The 26626-nt window shown below is 36.0% G+C and overlaps 2 protein-coding genes across 2 annotated transcripts; one reads left to right on the forward strand and one right to left on the reverse strand.

The window, feature by feature from the left end:
- The first annotated feature begins 1205 nt into the window (after positions 1–1205).
- Positions 1206–5563, forward strand: serpina10a (serpin peptidase inhibitor, clade A (alpha-1 antiproteinase, antitrypsin), member 10a). Its single transcript, XM_052586629.1, has 5 exons — positions 1206–1396; positions 2682–3252; positions 3628–3901; positions 4103–4250; positions 4973–5563. The coding sequence occupies exons 2-5, from the start codon at positions 2688–2690 to the stop codon at positions 5159–5161; spliced, it is 1176 nt and encodes a 391-aa protein (XP_052442589.1). The 5' UTR covers positions 1206–1396; positions 2682–2687; the 3' UTR covers positions 5162–5563.
- On the reverse strand, positions 5539–25662 carry LOC127984123 (serine/threonine-protein phosphatase 4 regulatory subunit 4). Its single transcript, XM_052586627.1, has 25 exons — positions 24742–25662; positions 23662–23735; positions 17564–17666; positions 17306–17453; positions 16648–16721; positions 16434–16540; positions 16145–16252; positions 15176–15297; positions 14220–14342; positions 13964–14127; positions 12713–12832; positions 12517–12594; positions 11519–11602; positions 10394–10576; positions 10200–10305; positions 9978–10125; positions 9706–9847; positions 9352–9390; positions 9144–9215; positions 8880–8943; positions 8674–8754; positions 6650–6740; positions 6446–6507; positions 6203–6359; positions 5539–6049 (listed from the first exon to the last, which is right to left on the reverse strand). The coding sequence occupies exons 1-25, from the start codon at positions 24844–24846 to the stop codon at positions 6004–6006; spliced, it is 2601 nt and encodes an 866-aa protein (XP_052442587.1). The 5' UTR covers positions 24847–25662; the 3' UTR covers positions 5539–6003.
- Between the last annotated feature and the right edge of the window lie 964 nt (positions 25663–26626).

Genomic DNA, 26626 nt, shown 5'->3' on the forward strand with positions numbered 1-26626 from the left:
TGTTTTGAAATATGTTAAACCCATTATGTGTTTATTCTTGTGTGGCTTTATTTCTCACAATTACTTTTTTCTTATATTTGGCAACTATTCAAAGCAAAATGCTTTGTCAATTTTTATCGGGCATTTTTCTCATATGCAAAAATAAAGTCAGACATCTGAGAAATTAAAGCAGTAAAGTGGTTGACAAAATCTCAATTAGCCTATAAGAAATCAAATTACAATTGTATTATGATTCAACTGATTTTTTACGGCTTTATAAAAATGTTTTGGGTGACAAGAGGGGTCCTCCAAAAAGGCTGGTCACATGGGCCTGGGGACTCATTGTGTCTTTTTGCAATTAGATAAAAAAAAATGTTCTGCTGTATTTATCAGCATGTAGCTTATTAAAACATTTTATTTCCATTATATTTCATAAGTCAATAGCCTACATTTCAGAAAAAAAACTAAAGATGTGATGTTGATTCAAATCTATAGCGTTTCAAGTTTGTTCTTCCTTTCAGTGCAAGCCAAAGGATGCTTAACTTTTGTGCACAAAAACCCAATCCCCTCCATTTATCTTGGATTTACCGAGCCACCCATCCGATTAACAGCGTCTTCTCCACCCTGGATTAAAAACAAATAGACTACTCACTCTACCAACTAACCGTCTGCTAAAGTAGTATGTATTGACGACGTTGTCACGTGGTACCATCGTACACGTTACTTTTCTCAGCGCTGGTAATGAAAGACAGGATTGACCAATCACAGTAATTTGTGATTACGTGAACGTTTAATGTAATCTTTTCAGGATTGCAATTGACATAATCTCTTCTACAGCTTTTAATATTCATTACATTTGCCACAATAATTTCTTATCTTGGATATATATCCTTATTATATATATTCTGCCAGTAATCAGATATGTAGTATTTAGTACAGTTTTGTCAAACATACAACTACTAAGGACATCACGTGATAAATAAGTATATTTTATACTGCAACACATTCATCATTATATAAAATATGTAGTATTATGATGATGATGATGATGATTATTATTATTATTATTCGTAACCACTCCGTTGTCAAAAAATAACACAACGCAAAAATAAATATTACGGAAATAAAGCATTCAAAATAAAAATATCCAAAATAAAAATAAAAAAGCAACGTTGTTTGTTTATGTCATAATGCGTGCTGATTGTACGTAAACGGCGTACCTCATCAAGAATGCGCAAAGGGCGGGTGTTGCGTAATCCCCGTACGAACGATTTGTTATTGATGGCGACATCATGTTAATTGTTAGTTTAGTCGATTTAATTACTTCGTGTTTGCAGTGAATGGTTTTGAAACATTCCTGTCTGTAGTCGTTTAACAAGGACATCTGGCACTACCACTGACGTCGAATCAGAAATTTGTAAGTAACGTTAGTTTGGCCTCCGCCATATATTTTGCAATATTTCCACTTAAATCTCTGTTCGTGTCTGTAGTAAGATAGCATATGAATTCGAACGCTGTATTGAATTATTTCTATTTCTATTCTGTTCTACATTTCTATCATGTTTGACGACAGTGTCCCTGTATGTTAGCGCAGTCTGTATGCGAAAGAAACCTAGCGTTGTCAACAAACTGTCGTCATTATGATGTTCGTGAGCTTATGTCCCAATTCTAACGACGCTTTTGTTTAGCTGTTATTTATGGCTGTGATGAGAATGACCGACTTATTACTTCGACAGTCATTACATAACGTTCTGCATTATAAACAAGCTACATATGCCATTAGCTTTTTGCAAACTGCATTAAAACATCTCTGAAATTTTTACAATGAAAAGGCATAAACAAAGACATAATAGACCTAAATAAACAATCATTTGCAAATCGTGTTATTTGTTTACAGCTATGACCTGTCAAAAGTTCAAAGATCAGAATCATGCTTATGGATCAGCTCTTTATCAATAACAGTCATTTGTGCTTTCCATTGTGGGCTTTCATGTACTACATTTTGTTATTAATAATAATTATGTCTGGCCCTTTATGAAACTTATTGTATCACATTCGATAGGTTACATACATTTCTAAGGCATTTAAATAATCAGCCCGCTTTGCTGGATAAAATGATGTGCACTATATTCAACATGCTTTCTACACACTGATTGATAGTTCACTTTTTTAGCAAGTAAAAGGCTTTTTAGTATAACATGATAGTTCAGGCTTTTTTGAGGAACATTTGTAAATCTCTCAGTCATTGTGTTCATAATTCAATGTTTCATGCTCAAATAATAATATATAAATGTAGTTTATGTATGCAGTCAGCATATGTTTACTGTTATAAAAATAAAATTGAATTATATTTTAAGTTTATCCAAATTTGATCCTACTTTTTGGCCACATGAATGTCATCTGCACCAAGCCACTTTTTTTTTTTTTTTTTGTGCAATAAAATTAATACAATTTATGTTTTTGTTCTCCTCAAGTGTGAGCTCCATATTCTCAATATAACATACTGTATGAACCATAAAAGTCTGATGTATTAAGATCATACAATATATAAAACGCATATGCTTTTTTAAAAAATCTTTTTATGTGGTTTATATTTTTTTTTCTAAAGGTTAAACAAACTATTTTATATGTCAGGCTTTATATAATATACTTATATTTGGTTAATTATGGTAAATAAAATGCATGTAAATGTTTTTTACCAGAGCATCATGAAGATCGGAATCTTCTCCCTCTTGGTCAGAGCCTCTCTCCTTGCTGTGTCCGTCCTTGGGCAAAACACAGATGATGAAGAGCTTGCCAGGAAAAATGCAGACTTTGCTACCCGGTTGTACAGCAAGATTGCTAGCTCAAGTGATGAAAATGTAGCCATTTCGACCCTTGGGACTACCTTGGCCTTAGCCACATTAGCAGCCGGGGCTGGTGGGGCTACTCGCACAGAGCTGCTGCAGGGTATTAATGTGGCCTCCATGGAGAAAGAAGGAGAGCCAGAACGGATTCAGACCCTACTGAAGGGGCTGAGGGAGATCACTGCTCAAATCCAGGCCACTGGCCTCTTCATGAAGCAGGACGTCAGGGCAGAAGAAGGCTTCAGCAAACAGGTTAAGCTGTTTTATAATGCAGATGTTCAACATGTGAATTTTGCCAATGGACAGCAGGCTAAAGGAAGCATCAATGATTATGTAAGAAGCCGAACAGGGGACAAGGTCAAAGATGTGGTGGAGAATGTAGATCCACAAAGCATGGCGATGTTCATCAGTGCGGCTTTCTTCCCAGGTGAGTAATGTCGTAATTACATTTTATCTTAATATTTCAGGTTGCAGTTGTTATTACTGTTATAGATTAGCATATTTTTTTTCTAATATATGTTAATATCATATGCAAGAGATAATGTATACTGTCCTGCTTTTTATACATGGCTATTTACCAAATATATGAATATAAATATATAAAATATTGATCTGAGTTTAAATTTTACCTGTCCGCTAAGAAAAATAGTCCATTTCAATTTACACAACAGTTAGCCTATCCATAAGATGAACATCTGACCACTAAATGCCACGATTTACCAATCAGAATCAGGTATTCAAGAGAGGCGTGTACGTTTAAAAAAAGTGAATGTGAAAAAAATAATCTCTTGATCTTTAACAGGTAAGTGGCTGCAACCCTTCAATAATACCTTCACTCAAGAGGAGCGTTTCTATGTGAACAAGTATAAGATCGTGCAAGTGCCCATGATGCTCCATTCGGGCAAATACTACCTGGCCTATGACCCCACATTAAAGGTTGGCATTCTGAAACTGCCCTGTGAGGAGGGCAATGCCATGCTTGTCCTTCTTCCAGATGAAGATGTGGACTACACCTTCATTGACGAATCCATGACTGGGGACGTGTTTCGTGGCTGGGTTGAAAAGCTGAAAAAGACGTGAGTCGTGTAATCAATCTCTGAAATTTTCACAAATCATTGTGTTTTTTTTTATGACTCAAATCTCCATCAAACTCTTGCTGAGTAGCCGAAGTGAGCAATCATATGACATACTTCAAACAGTTTATAGTATAAACATGCATGCAATTTAAAGACAGATTTCAGTTGATCTCTAAAGATCAGTTTTGTCTCTGTCCTCAGGAAGCTGGAGATTCAGTTGCCCAGATTTACATTGAAGCAGTCCAATTCACTAAGTATAAGTCTGCCCAGCCTGGGCATTAAAGAGATCTTCGGGAATACTGCAGATCTCTCCGGAATCAGCAGCAGTGAAGGCCTGAAATTGTCAGAGGTGCGAGATCTTTCCAATAATACAAGGAAACTGTCGAAGATTTTCATGTCAATGTATTTTTCACGTCTACCAGTTACATGCAACCATGATTTTAACAAATGCTGTCATAACATTGATGTGTTTGTGTGTATATATACTGTACATTAATGTTTAAAAATTGGGGCATATTATGATTTCTTAAAATGTTTTTGAAAGGAGTGTCTTTTGCTCACCAAGGCTGCAATAATTTAATCAATAAAAACAGTAATATTGCAAAATAATGTTACAAGTTACAAGTTTTAAGTCAGTTATTTCTATCTTCTGCTGTTTTTTTAAAGCATCTTGGAGACGTTGTCGGTTGTTCTGGATTTAGTCTGTCTCAGTGTGTTCTGTTTCTTCATGTCACTCCAGACAGACTGGATGATGATGAGATCAGATCTCTGTGTGGAGCACTGGCTGTTGTCACTGCTTGTCATAGAGAAAGTGAAAGAGAAATAACTGTCTTAAAACCATTTTCTAGCTACTAGTGTTCTAATTATTTTGGCCACCTGTGTGTGTGTGTGTATGTATGTGTATGTATATATGCTGTGGTCCATACAGTGTGTTTTTGAAAGAAATTATTGCTTTTATTCATTAAGGATGCATACAAAGACATAAACATTAATATATCATAAAAATATATACTGTATGTAGTAAATGATGTGATATACCAGCATGCACTGACCAATGCCTCTTGATTCCAGGTGGTACAGAAGGTCACTGTGGAGGTGGATGAGACCGGAGGCTCAGTGACCGATGCCTCCAGCAATCTCTTTATGACCCCGCTTCCTCCTAGGCTCACTTTCAACCGACCCTTCATTTTCATCATCTACCATGAGGCCACAGAATTCATCCTCTACATAGGACGTGTGGTCGACCCAACTAAGAACTAATTATGAACAAAGAAACTATCAATAGTGTACTTACAGTCTTATTCCTACTCCTAGATTAGCTTGTTGTTTTGCTTGAATAACCAACTTAGTATTTAACATTTGTGTAATGTAACAGAAGAGTGTTTAAAATGTTTATAGTAAAACAAAAATATCCGTAGAATATAATTACAATACAATGTCTGTAATGAACTGTAAATGTATAGTGTTTTCTGAAATGGTTGATTAAGGAGATTTACTGATGGCGTGATGAAGTGTTAACCACACAGAGTATAATGTTGCATGTGACTAAAAACTTGTTTTTTTGTGCTTCTGGAGATTTGTCAGTTTCCGCATAGTATTCTTATTAGCACTATAAAAGGCTGTTCAAATGCAACTCATTAAAGCATGCCATATTCAACATAATTTTTATTCATTGGGTACTAAGATGTTGGCGATAATCAATCAGGTGCTGGGCAGCACCAGGCACAATCTCATTGGTGGGATGGGATGGAGAGTTCCAAAACTCTTCAATCATAAAAATACATAGTTCTTCTTTTTCTCTTAGCCACTTCAAAAATATAAAACAGAGAATTTGCAAAGCATGCTATAATACAAGAAACAAAATAATGAGGCAGTAAATTAAATACATTCAATTACTCCTCAACTCTCGTTTTCGTTTTTATGACATGGTGTGTGTTTTTTCTGTGAAATAAGGCAGAGATGGATGGATCAGCTGATGCCCCAGCATATCTTAAGCCGTTCTGGTATAGAAGAGAATGGACACATCAAAATGGAGGGACACTGCTGCTGCAGAATGAAAAGTCTTGTAGAAAGGGGCTTTAAGTCAGAAGGCAAACTGGTAATCACTCTCTCCCAGACTGCATTCCAAACGAACTGGACTTCCGCTGTCTGTCAGACACAAATAGAAAAACATCACAGAGGTCAAGATCGGTCAGACTGAATCCTTCCAGTTTATAATCGTAAAAGCACTGATTCCAAAATGATATGATTAATTAACAATGATAATATTAAGGTTAAACAGTAAAGTATTGCACTACGTACACAGAGAGCTTCCTAGACTGTGTGTCTTTATTCCCGTTACTCCGGTGATCCACAGAGCTGCTCGTGTTGCTACGGATCAGGACGGGCATGGAGGAGGATGATGGTGTGGGGGACATCGATGAAGCAACATTAAAGTGGTGGGGTCGCAGGTTATCATCTGGAAAACAAACGATTACAGTTAAACAACAGAAGGTTTTGCGGCAAAGAGCTTGTCGTAACTCATTATGATTTTTGATTAGATACCATTTAATGGTAACATAGCACTCTTTCCCGATCCAGGGCAACTTCCTGAATCCTTCACTTTTCTAAAGAGAAAATAGTATTAATATGCTATGCAATTACTGTTTATGGCAAATTCATGACAAAATTCACAATCTAGACAGAACTCAGCTGGTGCAATCCATTGCAATAGTTGGACAACAGCGATGAGATGATTATGTTACGTACAAGGATTTGTCTGCGTTTGTCATCTTGGGTGTTGTGGGATGACCGCTGAGGGAACGACTGCGAGCTAGTTTGGCCCTCCGCATCTCCTTACCTGCAAAAATGATCGGTGTTGGGAAAATAAGCATCTTCCAATTCTCAATTCTAGAACCTTTATGTCATTTGTAAAAATGTATAAAAAAAAAAATAAAAAAAATGAGGTTGGTAGAAAAGTTGTTTTTGAAAGAAATATCTTATGTTCACGAAAGCTGCATTTGATTAAAAATACAATAACTGTTTTCTAAAATAATAAATATATTTGATAATGTACTGTAATTTATTCCTGTGATGGCAAAGCTGAATTTTCAGCATCATTACCCCAGTCTTCAGTTTCAATAATCAAGCATTTATCAGGGTTCCCACACCTTGGTTAACTTCAAATCCAAGTAACTTTCAATGATTTTCCAGGTCCAATACCCTCAAATTCAAGGACTTAATGTGGAGACACGTTTCAAGTGAGAGCAAGGTTACATCGTGTTACCTTGTAAGATACATTGTTACATTTATTACAGTTATGTAAACATAACTTTGCAAAAAAGCATTTTTATTATTATTATTATTTTTTTTTTTTTGCATTTATTTTTGGCCTTATGACAGGGATTTCAAATGATCTGATACTAACTTTTGCATTAGGGTTGCCAAGTTCAGAAAATGGAAATAAGGGACAACTGTGATTCATTATAGGAAAATAAGGGACGCTCAAAATATTTTTTCTGTACCATGCTGTAAAAAATTACTGAGAATGTAACGGTAAAAGACTGTAAAAAGGCTACCTGTTAAATAGTTAGTGGTAATTTCCCCTACTATATAGGGTGAATAATATGTAATTTAATGGTAGTATACTGTTTTAGTGTTTGTGTGAATTAAACTTTGCACTTCTATGTTTCTTAGTATTTAAAAATTGCTTGTGATAGGCTTTGGTTCATCGTGTGACTTTCTCATCAGCACCTTCCTTTGGTGGTTATCAGAGTAGTACAAAGGTTGAAAAATTGGTCCCACTTTATATTAGGTGGCCTTAACTACTATGTACTTACATAAAAAAATAAGTACAATGTACTTATTGTGTTCATATTGTATTTTAAAACACTTTTGCTGCTATTGAGGTGGGATAGGGGTAAGGTTAGGGAGAGGGTTGGAGGTATGGGTAAGTTTAAGGGTGGGTTAAGGTGTAAAGTATGGGTCAACAGTGTAATTATAAATGTAATTACAGAAATTAAATACAGATGTAATTACATTTAGTTTTTTTAATATAAGTACAATGTAAAAACATGTATGTACAGAATAAGTACATTGTACTAAATTATTAATTAAAATTTAAGTACATAGTAGTTAAGGCCACTTAATATAAAGTGGGTCCGAAAAATTAGTTCAGTACTTCAATAGGTTGGTATGTTAACATTATATTATTTATTATTAGCATTATTTAACTGTAAAAGTTAGTTAAAACCGTAAAATCTAAAATGTTGTTACCATATTTTTTTAGGGTAAAATTCCGGCAACCACAGCTGCTGTTTTTTTTTTTTTTTACGTAAATTTTATGGATTTTTTTTTTTTTTTTTTACAGTGACAGGGTGTCATTTCCGTGTGTCTACAATTATGTGTATAAAAGGTTCTCAGAAAGAATCACATTTGTTTTTCTTAACCTATGAACAATTATTCTAAAATAATGTTTAATGTCATAAAAAAATGTCACGTTATACACAAAGCATTGGCCTAAATAAGTAAATAAGGGAATAATACGGATTTTTTTTTCCAGAAAACTTATTGCACAAAATAAATGGAAGTATTTTCTTTTTTTTTTCAGATTCACAAAAATTCACAAAAAAAAAAATCTCTCAGTTATGATCAATTTAATGCTTAATTGCTGTATTTACTTCTTTAAAAGGCAATTACTGACTACAAACCTTTGAATTGTAGTATATATAGTAAAACAAATGTAATGTTTTTGTTATTCAGTTAACATTAATGTACATCGGAAGGATGCTAACCAGCAGACGAGGATGATGTTGCTCCTGATGTAGATCCTGACATCCCTTTACTACCAGAGAGGCCTGACTTGCTGTCTCGTTCTGCATTACAAAAGCATTATAACTAAACAAGTAAACACCAGCATACATTTGAGAAAATCTACATATGTTAGCTAGTAAAGCATCCAAAGTTTGAGAGAGAGGGTGGATGAAAGAACATTACTCACGTTTCTTCTCCGACTGTTTATCTCCAGCTAGTTTCGCCTCACTCTGCTGTCGCTCTAGCAGTTCCTGTGTTACAAAACCACAAACACAACAGTGATGTTTCAAATTATATTTCAGACTTCTTTGTTCTGATATTAAAAGTTATGCTTCCACAAAATGAAAAACCTATTTGTCTTTTCAGGCCCCAAAAATGGACAAAAAAAATTGCTTTGGTGTAAAAAACAATTGCTGTCTTCATAAAATGATAAAAAGGGTAAATCACTCACCATTTCAAGTAAAAGAGTCTCCTCCTTCTCCTTTTTCTGATCCAAAAGCTCTCTTTCATGCCTTTTATGATACTATAAATATAAAAAAAGTTATTTCAACACTAACAGTGAAACAAAATCATCTCACAGTGTTCAGAAAAAGAAGATGGTCTATTAAAACTGTCAAAACAACTAAATGGAAGGGGTCATCGTGACAGATCTTTCATACCGGCTCTGTTATGTCCATTTTGTCCAGCTCCAGAACAGTCTAAGAAAACATAACAAACCAGTTGAGGATTTAATTACTTCTATTAATGAAATGGTGTTCAATATATTAAAAATCTTCACAGTTACTGTTTTTAAAAGCAAAATGCTGTCATTTATGGTGGAATCCATGTGCAGGGGAGAGATTTCGCAGTGGGTTTCAGTTGATCATGTGAATTCAATGTAATAATAAGCAGAAAGCTGCTTGATATGAAAGTAACGTCTCTGTGAGCTTTATTTCATACATTAATACATTTTGCCCACAAAAATGAACCAAAACTTTGCTAACTTGACCACGCTTTAATAATGAGAGACTCACCTTACGCAAAGTTACCACTACATCTTTGTCCTTCTCACGGCACAACAGTTTCCGCACACAGAACTCCAGCTGCTGAAGCAGATGTTTGTCTGTTGCCTTGATGACAGATCTCAGTTTGGGTAACATATAACAGAGCTTGTACCTGCCCAAATGTTTGTTTTATTTTTTGGGTTGAATAAAAAAATCAATAAGTTGTAATATGTTAAAGCATTAGTCACGACACAGTAAATAAAGACGCAATAACACAAGTGAAAAAAATGTGAGCTGTTCACCTGACATTGGCTACAGGGTCACTGACCAACTCGAGCGCTGGAATAAGGAAATGTTTGCAAAAATACGACTTGGAGAAGAGGTCTATTGTGATTTCACACAGGTCCAGATAGCGAAGCCTGTTCCAGTAGCTTCTACCTTGAGCAAGCTCTTAAATTCAGAAGAGAGACCGTCCTGATTCACTGAGTACCATACACAAAAATGTTATGATCCTGTCTTTTTACCTTGCTTTATTTTGCTGATTATCTCTTGGCGCTGTTCCTGTTTACGGTTATAACGTAAGAACACACATAATGTCCTGACAGCTTCCCGTTGGACTGGCAGAACATTCTAGAACAGCGTAAACAAAATGACAAATGAAATATACAATTAAAACTGAGAGAATCTACAGGTAGGAGTGTGTGTGTAGAAGGCTTACATTGGTAGTGATGATGCTGAACATCCTCTGAAAGAAGCGGAAGTAGATCTGGTCTCCAGAGATGACACGGGGCAGACAGGAGTAGCACTGCAGGAGTTTCTCATGAACCCGCCAGTGCAGCGAGGAGGCCGCTTTCTGTTCTGCTGCTGCCAAGGCAGGCACCAGGTCTGGTATATTCACCTGCTGTAAGTGTGACAGAGAGACATACAGTACACTACCATTGCAACAGTTTGGGGTCACTCTTTTTTCTTTTTCTTTTTAAATCAACACTTTTATTCAGCAAGAACGCATTAAATTTATCAAAAGTGGCTTTTACATTTGTACAAAAATGTTCTGAAATGGTGTTCTTTTGAACTTTCTATTCATCGAAGAATCCTGAAAGAAATGTTTCATGGTTTCCACAAAAATATTACACAGCACAACTAATTTCAATATTGATAATAATGTTTCATGAGCATCAAATCAGCATATTAAAATGAATTTTAAAGCATCATGTAATATTGAAGACTGGTGTATTGGCTGCTGAAATATCAGCTTTGCCATCACAGGAATAAATAAGGTGTTAAAATATCTTAAATAGAACATGAATAATAATTATATTTTAATATTATTATATATTATTATTATTATATTATTTATAATGTGATAATATTTCTCAAAATTGTAGTTTTTAATGTATTTTTTCATCAAATAAATGCAACATTGGTAAGAATAAGAAATTTCTTATAAAAACATTACAAATTTTAACTAACCCAAAATTATGAACATTAAAAGAAAGTTCATATACTGAATATAATTTCATTCATTAGTCATAAGAAGTACTTATAGCCTCATACTGTGTTGTTTTATTATGCTATGTTTGACAGTTCTTGCCATTTTGCTAATAATTTTAATTAAAATATAAATCATTTTATTATAATTGAATAGTATTATTTATAATAGTATTATAATAATTAGTTATTATTTTCATAAATATTTTTTAAACAACATAACAATGAAAATGTTAACAATTGTATTTATTACTATTGGGACAATAAATATTGCAGGTAAAACTAAAAGTTTAAAAGATTACAAAAAGTCACAAAAGAAAATTCTAGTTAAAAGCATGAAAAATAAAGCAGGTACCTTGCTCTCAGGTCCTGCTCCCTCCCCTCTGGAAGTGGCCAGCTCTAACGTCTCTTGAAGACTGTTCAACAGAGCATCCAATACCTGCAGAGTCCGAAGCATTGAGCTAATTTAGATCAACAAAGCCTTCTCGTTTCAGAAACACATTTCTGCCAACCACAGATGGGGCTCTAAAATTGGAGATAAGCGGGTGTGAGATCACTGATTATAACAGATAGTCTATAATGTTGGGTTTCCATCATCAATCATGAAAATCTCTATGTCTGTGGCTCAGGAAGCTTGCACTATAATGGATGCTAATGCAGTGTGTGACTAACACTGCTCAGAGGATCATGACAGAATAAACAATACCACACTCTAGCCTTAGCTAGGGAGGTGCAATGCATTCATTCATCCTACACAAAGACTCACACACTAGTGCACATAGCTTTATGCACACATGTAGGCATGGTATGTCTGCCGCCTATAAAGAATTTTTTGGTAGCTTGATGCGTTTTTGATGCTAAAAATATAATTTACTTTTTTTCAAATATCAAATTAAATTGCGATCAACTGCATATGGGTCAGTTATTGAAAAATCTGCCATTTTTTTCAATTCATTTAACTGGTGCAGAAATTACACACCTATAAAGTCTACAGGTACAGTAGTTCCTTTTTATTAATCTATTACAAAGACAGAACCAAATAATTTTATTTCTTTGATTCACACACACTCCAGAAGGAAATTTTTTGTGCATCCAAATGCATTAGTTACTTAAGCTCCGTTGGCCATGTGAATAGGGGGTTTTGAATGGTCAGATGGCTATTTGCTCAAGCGAACTCAGAGGTCAGTAGAGGTTCTGAGAAAAAAAAACGAATCTTTCTGTGAAGAAAGTTACCATGTCTCGCACAGACAGTGTGCCAAGGATATGACTATGCTGACTGAAGCTGTCACAGACAGCTGAAAGCTCTTTTTATAAACAAACACACACACACACAAACCTTTATTCATATCTCACCTCTAATGAGTCATCCTGCAGCAAATTGATTAGCTCTTTGTGTATGTAATGCACATTAGGGCCCAGCAATTTGACCACCTAATCCAGAGGGATTAGAAAAAATGGTATTGTACATTCTGAACTGAGGCACTGCTACCGTCAAAATGTGAGTCACATTGTGTACTATGAAAAAAATATGTGGATTTCTGGATTTTACCTCATGGAAACCACCAGCTGCTGTCCTCCGTACTGAAATCTCCGGATCATGACAAAGACTTGAGAAGGTACGATATAATTCAGACAGAAAATGGTTTGGATCTGCAAATAACACTATGGCCTGAAAATAAATACAGAGAAGGAAATCTACAGACAAGACTCCAGACACACAGAAATATACTTATACATTATTCAAGAAAGTCATCTTTAAAAATATAATCTTAAAAAATATAGTACTAGATATTTCAAATGAAAGCTGTTCTTTTGAACTTTCTATTCATCAAAGAATCCTGAAAAAAATATCATGGTTTCCACAAAAATATTAAGAAGCACAATGGTTTTCAACACTGATAATAATAATAAATGTTTCCAAATGATCATATTAGAATGTTTTCTGAAGGATCAAGTGACACTGAAGACTGGAATCATGGCTGCTTTGTCATCACAGGAATAAATTACATGTATAGAAAACAGTTTAAATTGTAATAGTATTTTATAGTACTACTGTTTTTACTTTATTTTTGATGTAACTTGATATCTATTTAAGTTTAGTTCAGATAAAAATAAAAACTATTGTTTTTTTTATATATATATTAAAAGGGTAGGGATGTGAAGCTCCAAAACATAACAGAAACACTATAAAGTATTAAATAAGTGTAATATACTATTTAACTATATTTCAGTTTGCTGTATTTCAAGTGCTCCGAAATACAAAATGAACCAAATAAAATGTAATGTGATACTGTATATACACATTCATGAAAATTTACTGAGCAAAACCCATTGGAAGGAAACATCATCAGCGAATAACAACTTATATATAACTTACAAGTCAAATAGACATTTTCATCATGCTTTTGTGTCCTTCTTGTCTTAGACATAACTTTCAGCCACCTACATCTCAGACTGTTTGCATACTTATTCTGAGCAAACTCCAGCTGTATATAACCACACTAACAACAAAGGACCACTTCAGACACTAATGATGGAGCAGACAGAGGTCTAATTTCCTCAAATGAGCTGTTGAGCTATTTTAGAAGACTCTGCCTCCACTGACAGATGTTAAAAATAGATAACAGTGAAAAATTGGTTGGTCAAAATGTCTTCAAATCCAAAATCATTCTGAAAAAATAAACTTTCCAAACAAGCAATGCAAAACAAAAGCATTTATTTAGACTTACACGAAACTGCAACGCAATTTAGTTTAGACTTCAGACTGAAACACATATAGATGCAGGGTAGAGAAACTCACAGGAAAGTTGTAGGCACAGTTCCTGCGCACCAGGGCGTATTTGTTCTCCAGCTCCAATGGATAAGTCTGGCTCTCACAATGCCCATTTTCATGCTGCAATCCCAGACAGCACAGCTTCTTATAAAACTCCAGAAACCAGAGGTGCTGCTCGTCAGTAAAAGACTCTGTTCAAATGAGAGATACAAAAATCCATGTGACTCATAGACCATAATCCTAAAACATTTCAGAAAGATGTAAAAAGGAAGCGGACAGTCACCTGAGAGCCCGTGACAAAGCTTTCCATACTGGAAGGACAAGGACGCCAGCACTGCCTCATCCCCTTTGAAGCATTTTTCACAGAATGCCTTCACCAAGGGAAATATGACACAAGTCCTGTCATCTATGAAAACATGGTGACAGAAAAGAGGGGAGGGTGAGAAGATGACCGAGAAAGAGTGTGAGACAAGTTTCAACATCTTTTCACAAATGAGCCACATGCCAGTATCTGGATCAGATGTCCCAGCATAAAAAAATAAAACACTCAAGGTATGGAAATAAAAAGAAGCAGGGTCTGATGATATGAGCAGGTACGCAGCATGTGTTTCAAACTGTACTCTGTGAAATAATAGGAAGTCCAAATGTTTTCACACCTCTGTTTCTCTGTAATTTAACTGCATTTCAGATTGTCGGACATCCACAGCAGAAAAGCTGATATTAACATTGGTAATATTCCTTAAAGCAAGACACTACATAGATATCACCATACCTCCCCAGTTGATTACTCACATTACATATTACAAGTTTTCTGAAATCTTACATTTGGATTTGCAAACGAGGCATTATTTAATGTAATACACATTAATCGCAGTGTTTAAATATGTATTGTAATTAAAATCTACTGAAACAAATAGATAAAGTTGAATAAAATAAACAATTAAATGTGTATTTTGGATGTTTTCTTTGAAAATTGTTTTTTTTTTTTTTCTAATCTTCAATCAAAATCTGAACATTTACTTCTGCTCTGGAATGGGATTCCTTTTCAAGACGAGGAGTGCAAACGTAAAACCATGCCCTCTATTCAATATTCTGCTTCAGATGGAAATACGTCACTACAATGAAATAAAGTCGGCAGCAGCATCCGGTTCATGCAGACTTTAATGGTTGTCATTTTGGTTTTAATAAAAAACTAACATGAGAATCCAATTAAATCAATAAACACAGTGAGAGGCTTACCACTGTCAAACATTTCTAAGAGGCTGACGATGGTGTCGAAAGCTGCCAGTCTCACAATACTGGCTTCATCTTGGGCCAGCTCAACCAGTTCTGGGAGCACTTCAACCTTTGTGTGGTCCACCCTGGGAAAGAGCAAATATAGACAAACTTGTCTTATGATCCATACTGATACTGTACGCATAAATGTTTAGGGGGAGATGTCATTTCTAACAGAATATCCCAAAGTGCTTAAGGTTAAGCATCAGTCCGGCACATAGTGAAAAACTTGCATCCCTTGGTTTAAATATGTGGGAGAAAATGTCTCACACTCAAATCAAGTGGCAAAAACAAATACTCATAAACTAAAAAATTCATATAAAAACAAACACTACATGTTTTTTGTTTACTATTTAAATGATACAATATACTCTGTTTTTCTATCTAATGTCTGCCAGTCAAGTTTTCGAATTACCTTCCATAAGCATTAAGGGACCCCTTTATAACACCCAAAAAATACAATTGGGAGAGGTCAATAAAGCTATAATACTGGAAACATGAAACTAGTTAAATGAAAGTTTAAATTGGTGTATAAAATTTCCTGCTCATGTCATCAAATTTTATTTTGAATGCGTTTTCACAGAGTTGCTCATTATCAGGCTCATCGTGGGAGGCAGGGGAGGCACAGCATCCCCAAAATTTTGAGGTGAAAATAGGAGGAGGTTAATAAAATGTTAATAAAGTTAATAATTAATTCATGTTAATACAATTCAGAATTCATTTCAGTTCATGTCTCAAAATGTCTATTTTTTGTTTGTAATTTCACAGCTGTTATAGCATAACATGTTACTGTAATACCCCCCAAGAACTTTGATACAATTCGAACCCTACTACTCTTCCATATAGGATCAAGTCATTTAGATTTGGCAGCATTAGATATTCAAATAACAAAATGTTCTTTTTAACAAAAGCTCTGCTTCATGTCTTATTTACCCTATTCCCCTGGTGATGTTCTCCAGCTGGCGGCACATGCAGGCGCGCACCTCGTACTCTACATCCTGGCATAACGACCTGATCAGTGGCAAAAGGTCTTTCTTCACTCTGCAGAGAGAAGGCATGGTAGACATTTTAAGTCAGCAAATGAACAACACGTAGTGTATTTTTAAACTCTTCAACATAAAACATTACATAGAAAATTATTCTATATTAGGAATATCATATAATACGTTGTTCTTGTACTCTTAATTGATTGGTTAAGTGGCGTTTCCACTGTAGAACTCACACTGATGACTCAAACTTGCCAACAACCTTTCCTAAGATTCGACAGCTGGCCAGACGTGCTGGGACAGACTGGGAGAGCTGATGTTTCGATAATAGAGGACTCAGAATCTGTGCAAACAGTCAATCAAAGCAAATCAAATTGTAATTCACACTAATATCACATTTCTATGTCATATCATATTTCTGACATACAGAAATACTGCAGCTGTCATTACCTCTTGCCTGATGGTATCCTTTGGTAAAGCATCAATTGCTGACAGCAACGTTTCCAGCCAAGCATTGCTGACCACTATTAAAAATAAAGATATAGTAGATATTGTAGTTGACATGCAGAAATGTGCATATTTCACTCTGGCATGCACTACCATTCAAAATCTTGGGGTCTGTAAAATTAAAAACAATTTTAAGCAAATGTTACCTCATTCAAGGTTGCATTTATTTGATCAACAGTAACTGTAGTATTGTGAAATATTATTACAATTTAAAATAACCCTTTTATATTTTACAATAAAGTTTTTTTTTTCCTGTAAAGGCACAGCTGAATTTTCGGCAGCCATTAATCCAGTCTTCAGTGTCACATGATTCTTCAGAAATCATTTTGATAAGCTAATTTGGTGCTTTTTGTGAAAACCATGATATATTTTTTAAGGATTCTTTGATAAACAGAAATAAGATCTTACATAACATTATGTCTTTACAATCACATTTAATCAATTGAATGCATCATTGCTGAATAAACCCCCTAGAAAGGACCATACTGACCCCATATTTTTGAACAGTAGTGTTTGTTAAATTGTATTTCGTTCACAAGACTGCAAATAATAAGGAATCATCAAATGTATTGTATATACTTATATATCAAAAAATGGTAACCTGTGTCCCTGTGGTCGAGATTTAGGAGAACTATCTGCAAGATTGAGTGGGTGTGTGTCTGGATGAGGACAATGTCATCTTGGAGAACGGTCAGGAAAGATCCTGCTGCAGCGAGCTGCATATCCGCCCCAGCTACATGGAGCACTTCCTGTTGAGTTAGAAAAAGGAGCTCTGTATTATCATTCACAAACGGCACGTCCCAAGAAATCATAAAAAGAACTCAACAACAAAAAGCAATAAATGAAATGTTTTGCCTACCCTGACTTTTGGCACCACCCTGCGAAAGGTCTCTGCTGGGTTCTGACGCACCAGGATTGGCAGGTTGATGATCACGCTGGCCCGCTGGACATCCTCACCAGAACTGAACGATATAGATATATGGTGGTGATTTAAATTACAAGGTTGTAGTTCTGCTCTATTTCAGAAGTCTGAAATGTATCTTATGTACAACATTCATGCACCACATTTACATTGTCTCCTGAAGACATGCACTTGTTCATTTATGGGATTCCACAATCCTAGCTGATACTGAATTCAACAAAAAGTCATGTAACAAATAATCATGACCAATGTATTTCTGTTTTTGTTCTCAAAAATAACAAATTTATAAGATATTTTACCCTATAGAACAATAAGTAGCTATGGTGACCGAGAACTGTTTTTATTCACAAGTGGGCGGAGACTCCTTGCTGACTGTATGAATAAGGAAATTAGAGAACATTAATTTGATTTATAGGACAATGATGAACCAATCTCAATCTTGTGTTGTCTTGTTTTATTGCAAGTATGTTACGGTAGGCTTCTTTGAACTACAGTAGTTCACGCTTGTTTGCATTTGTTCAGAAAGCACTTCTTTCCTATTCTAGCAGACGATGCAGTTGAATGCTTGCCATCTGTTGATCTCTTATGTGAATCCAAAGCACTTTTTGTAAGTTGTTCTCTGTATAAGAGTTCCTGCTAAATGCCTTCTATAAATAGTTTAAATGCCAGTGAAATACTGTTGTGCACAGCATTGATGCTGCACTAAGTTTTTGCATTATCTTGTCTCTAAGAGACAGATGGTTTCCTCAACCTCACCTCAACTGGTAAATGAACACATACTGTGTGACAATGTCTATATGTCTACATTCACAGACAACCAGCCATTACAAAGAGCTTCTCTGAAAGCTCTTTAACAAAGTTGACAAAAAATCTTATTAAAAACATACAAAATGCATAAGTAATTTTTGCCCACTTAAAAGCTTTAGACGTAAAAATGATTAGAACATTTGACAAAAATGATGTACAGTAACAAGAGCTGAATACTCAAGCTGCCCAACACAATCATGACCTTTAATTACTACCTTTCAATTTATTTTTAAACATTTTAGTCATTTTATTTTGGATGAAATGTACAAGTAACTATAAAAGTTAAAGAAACGCCTGCATGCTCAGATTATTTATAGAACCATTGTGCTGTAGTTTTTACCATTGAAGTAGAACCCTCTAAAGCTTAGTGCAGCTGAACCTCCTAGACGTTCTCTCTGAACACTCTCATGTCTATCAGTCTCTCATGTGTGCTGTTGTTCTAAATAATGAACCATAAACAGGATTCATTACTTTTTCAGGGATAGGTTGTCCTCCTGTGTCCTTTGTTGGCAGACGTTATTTAATAACCAAGAAACAGCCTGACCTGCTGCCAAGTTTGTCTAAGAAGAGAGTAATGTGGTCATGCTTTGTGCACTTTTTGAATATGGTCAGTAATGTGTAGCACCATAGCAAAGCCTCTGTTTAAACACTACCTGACAGAGGTACCATGCAATGAGAAGAGCAGCTGGCATCTATATGAAGACGAAAGACATAATCAGCTAAGGACCAGGTGCTGAATGGTTTGGAAACACTATCCCACTGTCGTAAGCCTTGAGTCTCTGTTCGCTCTGGCCAGGTCCTGGCTGGAAAGTGGTCAGAAAGTAAAAAGAGCTATGCTTGCATTTGTAATGAGATTTCCCTGGTGAGTGAACGATACACAATGGCCTCAGCCTAAAAGAACATTTTATTGCATTTAGAAGTTGCTTTTTCATAGCTCAAGAGACCTCATGGAGATTTCAGATACGTTTCTTGGGAAATAAAGAGAAAGAAAAAAGGAAACCAATGGGATAATTGGTAGCATACTAAATGGAGCTATAAAATTAGACGAACATAGCAAAAATATGAAGTAGGCAACACTGGCCTATCATTTGATTTAGGAAGAATCTAGTGAAGAATATTTTAATTCTTAATGAATCTCTGATTGCAGATTTTGGCAAATCTGATTCTTTAGAGGAAACGAATGTGAGATTACATCTCTGTAATTATTTCTCTGAAATAATCTGGAAACCAAAATGGAGAGCAAAAGTCTCTGTTTTCTCTACATTTATCTCATTGCTGTCTAGGAAAAACATAATCTTTTTCCCATGGAAGGTTATATTACAAAATATGTTTAGAAAGGCTCATTTTGGAAACACTTTACCATTTGTTTGGAATCTTTGAAAAGATTCACATCAAACCCTGGCTGAGCTCAAGTGTGTCTTGAGTTTCAACGCTAAATTAGAAAAGTGGGAGAATCGGAGAAGGCCACATGCAGTGGCAAAAAGTGACACACTGTTTGAATTCTACCCCTCTAAAAGAAATGAGTCGGCAGTTGATTGTTGAGCCAGCAGGACTGTAATGAAACCTAAACAAAGCCCACTTAGTAATTAGTTTACATTTGGCAGCCTCCCTAATCCTTCCAACCCCAACAGGGCCAATGAGGATGCTGGGAAGAACGAGAAGAGCACAGGCTGTTTGCAGTCTGTCTGTGAACAAATATTTCATTCCCTGCAAATTCAACTTTCTTTTGTGCACATTCTTCATTCCATAATGCTCTTAAATATAAATGTTTTGAACATTGAGAAATTCATGTACGTGGAATGTGAAAAGTGTTGCTTGCCAAAAATCATCCAAATAATATATGGCTATGTTTCAATGAAAGTCAGTGTAGATCATGTAGTAACATACATCTACCAGCAGGGGAACACCTGTAGTGTGTAATACCCAAACAGAATCATTCGGACAAACAAGTCCTGACACAATGACAAAAAGCATGTCTTACAGTAAAACCTTGCAGCCTCATCAGTATGACTCTCAGCAAGAGCAGTGATGCATTCAGAGCTGTTCCTGACATCAGCACACCAGAATAGAAAAATCTAATCTCACAGTACCTAAAAGCTGGTAGCAGCAACTTCTTTTGCCAAAGCAGTGAGTGTTTAGCTACTACTCAAAGTGTAATGGAAAAGCACAATTCCAGAGTTGTACAATCTCTTATTTATGTAGGTTAGTGAAGCATATTTGCGAATTAAGCCCAATGACACATACAAGCTTCAACTACATAGAATATCAGGGAAATCACTGATAAAGGGGACAAAATTCCACTTTGCAAGGCATGCAAGCATCTGAAATGTTAGGAAGCATTGTGTACGAGAGTGAGACAATAGCCTCTTTCACACAATAATACCAGTAAATTGCCGTAAAATTACCGGAAAAACTTTACCGGTATTTTTGAAAAGATCCTGTTCACACATGATCTCTTTACGGCAATTTACCGGTAATTTTCCGGAAAAGTCTGTATGTGTGAAAGGGCTTAATAACAAAATCATGACAATAGGCCTCATGTAACCTCATGTAAACCTGAGAATTGGCCATTCTGAGAGGTTACTTGATATCAGTGTGGATTATTCAAGCCTTACAATTGAGAATAATTACAAAGTTGTCACTTGACAACTTGACAATATTGATACACTAAAATATGATATTGGTTTATACAATACAATATGAATAGGTGTGCAAAATGCAAAAAAAAAAAGTCTCATTAATTTGGCACCACATTTGCTTTTAACCATTCTTCCATTTCTTAACAAGCACTATTTCCTGTTTTCTGTAGCCTGCTTTTAAGTGCCAAATGACAGTGAACAGGAGCAATTAAATTGTTCTCAGAACTAGTTTGTCACCCGAGGGAGTCGGGCTATGGACAGACTCTGGCACTTAATTAGCACAGGCAAGCAGCAATATATAAATTTATAGGTTAAAGACAGACTAAATCAGAGCTTCAAAAAAGGAATGTGTCTGAGTTTTGGGTCAAAAACCATAATAAGAAATAGTCCGGGTATTTGTTCCAAGCTTTTTGATCTCATTATTGCATGGAAGTGTACAGCATGTAATCACATAACAGGTCAACTGCTGCAATTTTGTTCTAGTAGCAGGAAACGAATCTCTATGTCAATGGCCAGTGTCTATGACTAGGGAACAAGAACTGAATAGAGGGAAATGGACCATATAAGCTGACTAAATAAATGTCAAAAATAATGGTGCTCCCACTAGACTGATGATGTGAAAATCTGTCTAGTATACTAACTGAGAATTCACGCAGCAAAAAAAGTAAATGGAAAGGTTATGGTTTGATTCTCAGGGAATGCAAGGTCTGATAGAAATTTAGTCTCTTTGGATGAAAATGTCTGCCAAACGGATAAAAGAAAATCTATAAATATACACACTCAAACATTTAGGCCTAAATTTAGGATTTATGAATTTGAATATAAGCTATTGCTTATATATAAGCTATATTATACTGTATTGCATATAATCCACAGTTTTGCACAAATGCTATTAATTTGAAGCATATTTTTCAGTTATCCAGCATAAGTTTACACATTTATTGTCAATAATCAAATTACTCATATATTATTATCAAATTAATATTGTTTGCTGCATAGATAGACTTATTTTATCTATGTTAATACTTTTTTACTAAATAAATGTAATTTTTCTCAAAAATATATTGAAACAGATTTATTTTGATTCGAAGCAATTTCAATAAATGCATTTTGAAAACATAATTATTTTGATTAATTCAAATGAATAACAATAAACTATCACATGAAATATATATATATTTTTAGTGCAGAAATTCTACCAGTTTCATTTACGGTATATATGACTGATAGATATTCATCACGTAGCTTTTCTAGCTTGTTAATGTTAGAACGGAGTAATCATATCATATACAAATACATAAATATTACATATAGACCTATATTATACCTACATATAAACATGATGTATAAACCACTTTTAAAATAAGATATACCAGATGTACCCTCTTGTAATGGTTTATGTTATATTAATGCTGATAAACAGGTATAAGAACAAAAAATATACTGTATAAATAAAATCTAGTCATTAAAAGTGTCCCCTCTGTTATAACTTTGGTTCAGTGTTAACTTCTTAAACTTGCCTAAAACTCGACTAAGACAAAGTTTAACCAAGAATATACTGATGTGCATTTGCTAACTTTAAATTCATGATACTGTAAGATTAAACAAATCCAAGATGTGCAGATTCTAGGGAAATTTGACTTTAATGATCAGATATACTATATCAATACTAAACCTGCATCTAAGAAACAGTAACATTTAAACTTTAGAGTGGTGGCTCCCCAAAGTTGAGATGAGATGAGCATGGTAGCTCTACCTAGATATTAGTGAGAGACAATTCAAGAGATCCATAATTCATAAGACTAGTAGAGCGGCGATGACACCACCTGCCCTGACCCACTGGATGTTCTGTGCCAGTCAGCAAGCATTGAGTTGTTGTTGTGCGGTCAGCTTACCCCGGATACACATTTGGCTAAACAGTTGCAGCTAACAACGCTGACGCGGATTAACAGTTTCCAGAGTGTTGAGTGGAAAGAAAGAGTAATGAGCACAACTGATTTCGACAATCTGGGATCCACAGACTTGACTAATGATGCAAAGCATGGCATAGTTTTAACTAGAAACAAAACTGGCAACCCTAGAGGCCTCAGCCTCCTACCCAAGAATGAGATGATGTGGCTTAAGAGGTTTATGCTTGAAACCGTTTGAATGGGAGAATCGATCCATCCTATCAACAACCGATAGATGGAACCAAGTCCCATGTATTTTTTTTAATCATATTTTAACTCTGATGTATGTCACAATATGGAAGAAATGATCTGACACTACTACCGTCACATCACAACTTTATAGAATTCAGAATAACATTTTTTTTCAAGCTGATGAACGATAAAAACATAGACAACCAATCAGAATGCACTTGACTTTAAATAAATCAAGCTTTTAAAAAGAAACAAAACATGCAGCTCGCGCTTATAATAAAAAGGTTGTCGTTCGTAGGTATGGATGTATCTTTACAGTTTGAATTCTTGGTGTGAACTGGCATTTAATCCAGCAAACTTGGAACTAATAAAACTAAAAAACCTAGTCCTAAAATATTACAGAAAAGATCAGTCATAGTAGCACTACCACAAATGGGTCATATTTTACCTGAGAAGGTAGACAGCTCGCTCTATGTCATTCAGATCTTCATCCACTGTGAGCTTGTCAATCTCTTCTGCGGTCTGCAAATAGTGGAAACGAGACAAACAGCTATGAAAATTGGCCTTGCTATCTGCTCTTTACAAAAAGAAAAACACAGTGCTCTAATAAAGAAGGAAGCAAAAGTCATTAGCATAAAATGATGAGCGGCTCCATAGCAAAGACAAAATCTGGAAAAGTAGTGCATCTTAAATAAAGAATGGCCAGTAACTGGGCAACATTCCCTTACAGATGACTCAGCCAAATATGTGAGGAGGCTGCAGGGAGGTAGGATGCGAGGCAAGAGGTACTGCGTGGGAAGAGATAGTGTGGGGGACGGGAGCCATGCGTGGGTGCCTAGTCTATTACTTTAGGGCTCTCAGAGCCACGATGTTTTTTGGAACCTCCCCATTAAAAAAAAAAAGATAAGGGACAGAAAACACCCGCCCCCTCTGTAGGCGTTGCATTATTCCCGCATACGTGAAGAGATGAGAGAGAATCCTTGCTCAACTTTACTGACGCCAGGTACATGATTTCCGAGACGCCCAACACGACGTTCACACAACTCCATGTGAATGCAACCGCTTTACGTGAAAGAATTCGCGGTAGTGATGGGAATAAGGTTCTGGTTTGAAGTGGAAATCCTCTATTCCGCAGTGGTGAGGCGCGAAAACGAGGAGGCGAAGCGGTGATGCGGACAGCTGACAGAAACTGCGTCACTCAGCAGACTGAAGTGGGCAACCCCAGTCCTTCCCTAAGGATGCTACTACAGCTACTACTTCACATAAAGATAAGAGTGTACGACGCGATAATTTATACAGAATAAACAGTAGTGGCGTGCGCAACAAAATAAGCGGAAGCCTTTTCTGTTTTAGTCTTTCCGTAAAGAAATCACCTGACCGTCCCAAAAAAATTCCTCCACTCTTAACATACAGCAAGCATTAAATCATTAAATGCCTCATTGTTACAGAGTTTTTGAGAACTACCCTATACGAAGCAAACAGTTAGCAGTCATTTATCGAGAGAAGAAAATCGTATACATAACGTTACCTTCAGGCTCCTGCGTATGGGTCTCTCGATGAAAGTAAGATCCTGCAGGTCATCTATCTCTCCAAACAGACTGGACTGGCTCGGCGTCATTTTCCTGACAAACATCTGTCCTAAGTGTCTTAGTCAATGTGTCAGACGCGGGTGTCAGAGTCCTGTCATTATTGTGGCTCCTTGACAGTAAATGACTGATGTGATGTCTTTGATGAAGAGAGGATAGTCCTCCCACGACAAACGCGTCCCACTGGTTACAAAGCCTGATCTATCACTAATTTATTTGAATGGTGTTCAATTGTTTGTGCAGTTTCTACACACGCTTTCAGCTGACGAGCGTGCGCTTACGGCACACAGAAATGGATTTCTGCGTTAGAACTGTTGCTTACTTTCCGAGAAAAAAGATGGATTCGGTACGCGTTTCCCCACTGAAGCAGCTCGAGATGTCGAGTGCTAGTGGTCAGAGCGTGCTGGTGATCAAAAATGAAATCCTTCCCCCGCTTATGATAAAAACCATCCAGATATGGCTGTTGTCATAAGAAGAAAATATCCCTGATATTCCTAAATGTAAGAGCGCTACTGGCGTAAACAACATGTGCAGGTTAACCTGGTCACACATGCATGTTCACATGCCTCGGTTGACGTTAGCTCGCTAATAAAACGACAACAAAGTTGAAAAAAATGGCATGTCGAAAAAACTCCTCCCGGGAAAACCGTGCATTTTGTCTAATTCATGCTCACCTCAAGTAATCCTCTGTAAATCTAGCTCAAATGGCAACACGGATCGTTTCATAAAAGCTACGTCTTTTATATTGTGGATGTGCTAGCGAGCAGAACTGTTAAAACCACGCAAACGCACTGCACCAACTAAACTGGTTTCCATGGAGACAGCATGCCACAGCAGCTCAGAGCGGCTGGAACGTCATAGCGTTCAGTCGAGGGACTCGGAGCTCAGAGCATCAACTCAGTGGGTTTAACTGTCGTGTTGTAATTGATTACGTTTACTTACGGCATAATATTCTAAATATGGCCAATTCCGGGTAAACATTAGGCTTGGAACAAACTGAAAGTGTGACGTTTTGCTCATTGTGTTAACTTGTAAACCAGCGTCGGCGCACAGTTATTCAGGCTAACACATTTAACAATTAAGAATGATAAAAAGTAAGCTGAAAACATAAAATAGACTACTCTGTCAGTTTTGGTCATACAGTAAAGGCATAATTCGAATGTGCAAAGTGTTAGCAGTTTGAAAATTCAAGAATAGCAAAGTTAATAAGAATTCTGTTGATAAGAATTCTTTCTAAATGCAGTAGCCTACTGTTTTTATTTCCCATTGTATAACCTAAACGAAAAATATATATAAATATATATACATAACTATAAATTTTTGCTAAGAACGAACCGAAATGAAAACATTTCACTTTTAATCTGTGTATTTTTCAGCCTGGGAGACCTTCCCAGGGCAGTACCCTGTCTCACAGACTAAAATCAGGGCAGCCACTATGGAAACAGCACCAGAGGTGAGGGGTCAAAGTGGATAGGCCAGGCCCCCCAACCCACCTGGCACCGACACTAAGTCTCAATATTGTTTACATGTAAATATTGCTTTAAGTCTCAGTTGGGCTCTTCCAAGTAATGAATCAAATAGACTGGCACAAAGGCCAAGTGGTAAACTGTCAGTCTTCAAAAGCTAAAATGCAGTAAGTCAGTAAAACGTCTACTGAATTATTATTCACTCTGATTTGCAGAAGTCATGCAGGAGTCAGGTTATTTCTACATAATATACAGACCTATTTTTAAGCCAGTCTGGCCTCCAGAGATCTTTATTATCCTTGTTTATATCCCTCTTGGATAACAGGTCATATCAGGCCAGCTGGAAAGGGTTGGTCTCTTT

This window comes from Carassius gibelio, chromosome B20, assembly GCF_023724105.1.
Source record: "Carassius gibelio isolate Cgi1373 ecotype wild population from Czech Republic chromosome B20, carGib1.2-hapl.c, whole genome shotgun sequence".
Classification (NCBI taxonomy): Eukaryota; Metazoa; Chordata; class Actinopteri; order Cypriniformes; family Cyprinidae; genus Carassius; species Carassius gibelio.

Excerpts from the sequence above, each read along its gene's own strand:
- serpina10a (XM_052586629.1), top strand. The coding sequence starts at position 2,688 with ATGAAGATCGGAATCTTCTCCCTCTTGGTCAGAGCCTCTCTCCTTGCT. Across the intron at positions 3,253-3,627 it reads CAGTGCGGCTTTCTTCCCAG|GTAAGTGGCTGCAACCCTTC; the intron begins GTGAGTAATGTC and ends GATCTTTAACAG. Across the intron at positions 4,251-4,972 it reads AAGGCCTGAAATTGTCAGAG|GTGGTACAGAAGGTCACTGT; the intron begins GTGCGAGATCTT and ends TCTTGATTCCAG.
- LOC127984123 (XM_052586627.1), bottom strand. The coding sequence starts at position 24,846 with ATGTTTGTCAGGAAAATGACGCCGAGCCAGTCCAGTCTGTTTGGAGAG. Across the intron at positions 12,595-12,712 it reads CAGCTGGTGGTTTCCATGAG|GTGGTCAAATTGCTGGGCCC; the intron begins GTAAAATCCAGA and ends CCTCTGGATTAG. Across the intron at positions 9,216-9,351 it reads AAATGGACATAACAGAGCCG|TATCATAAAAGGCATGAAAG; the intron begins GTATGAAAGATC and ends TTATATTTATAG.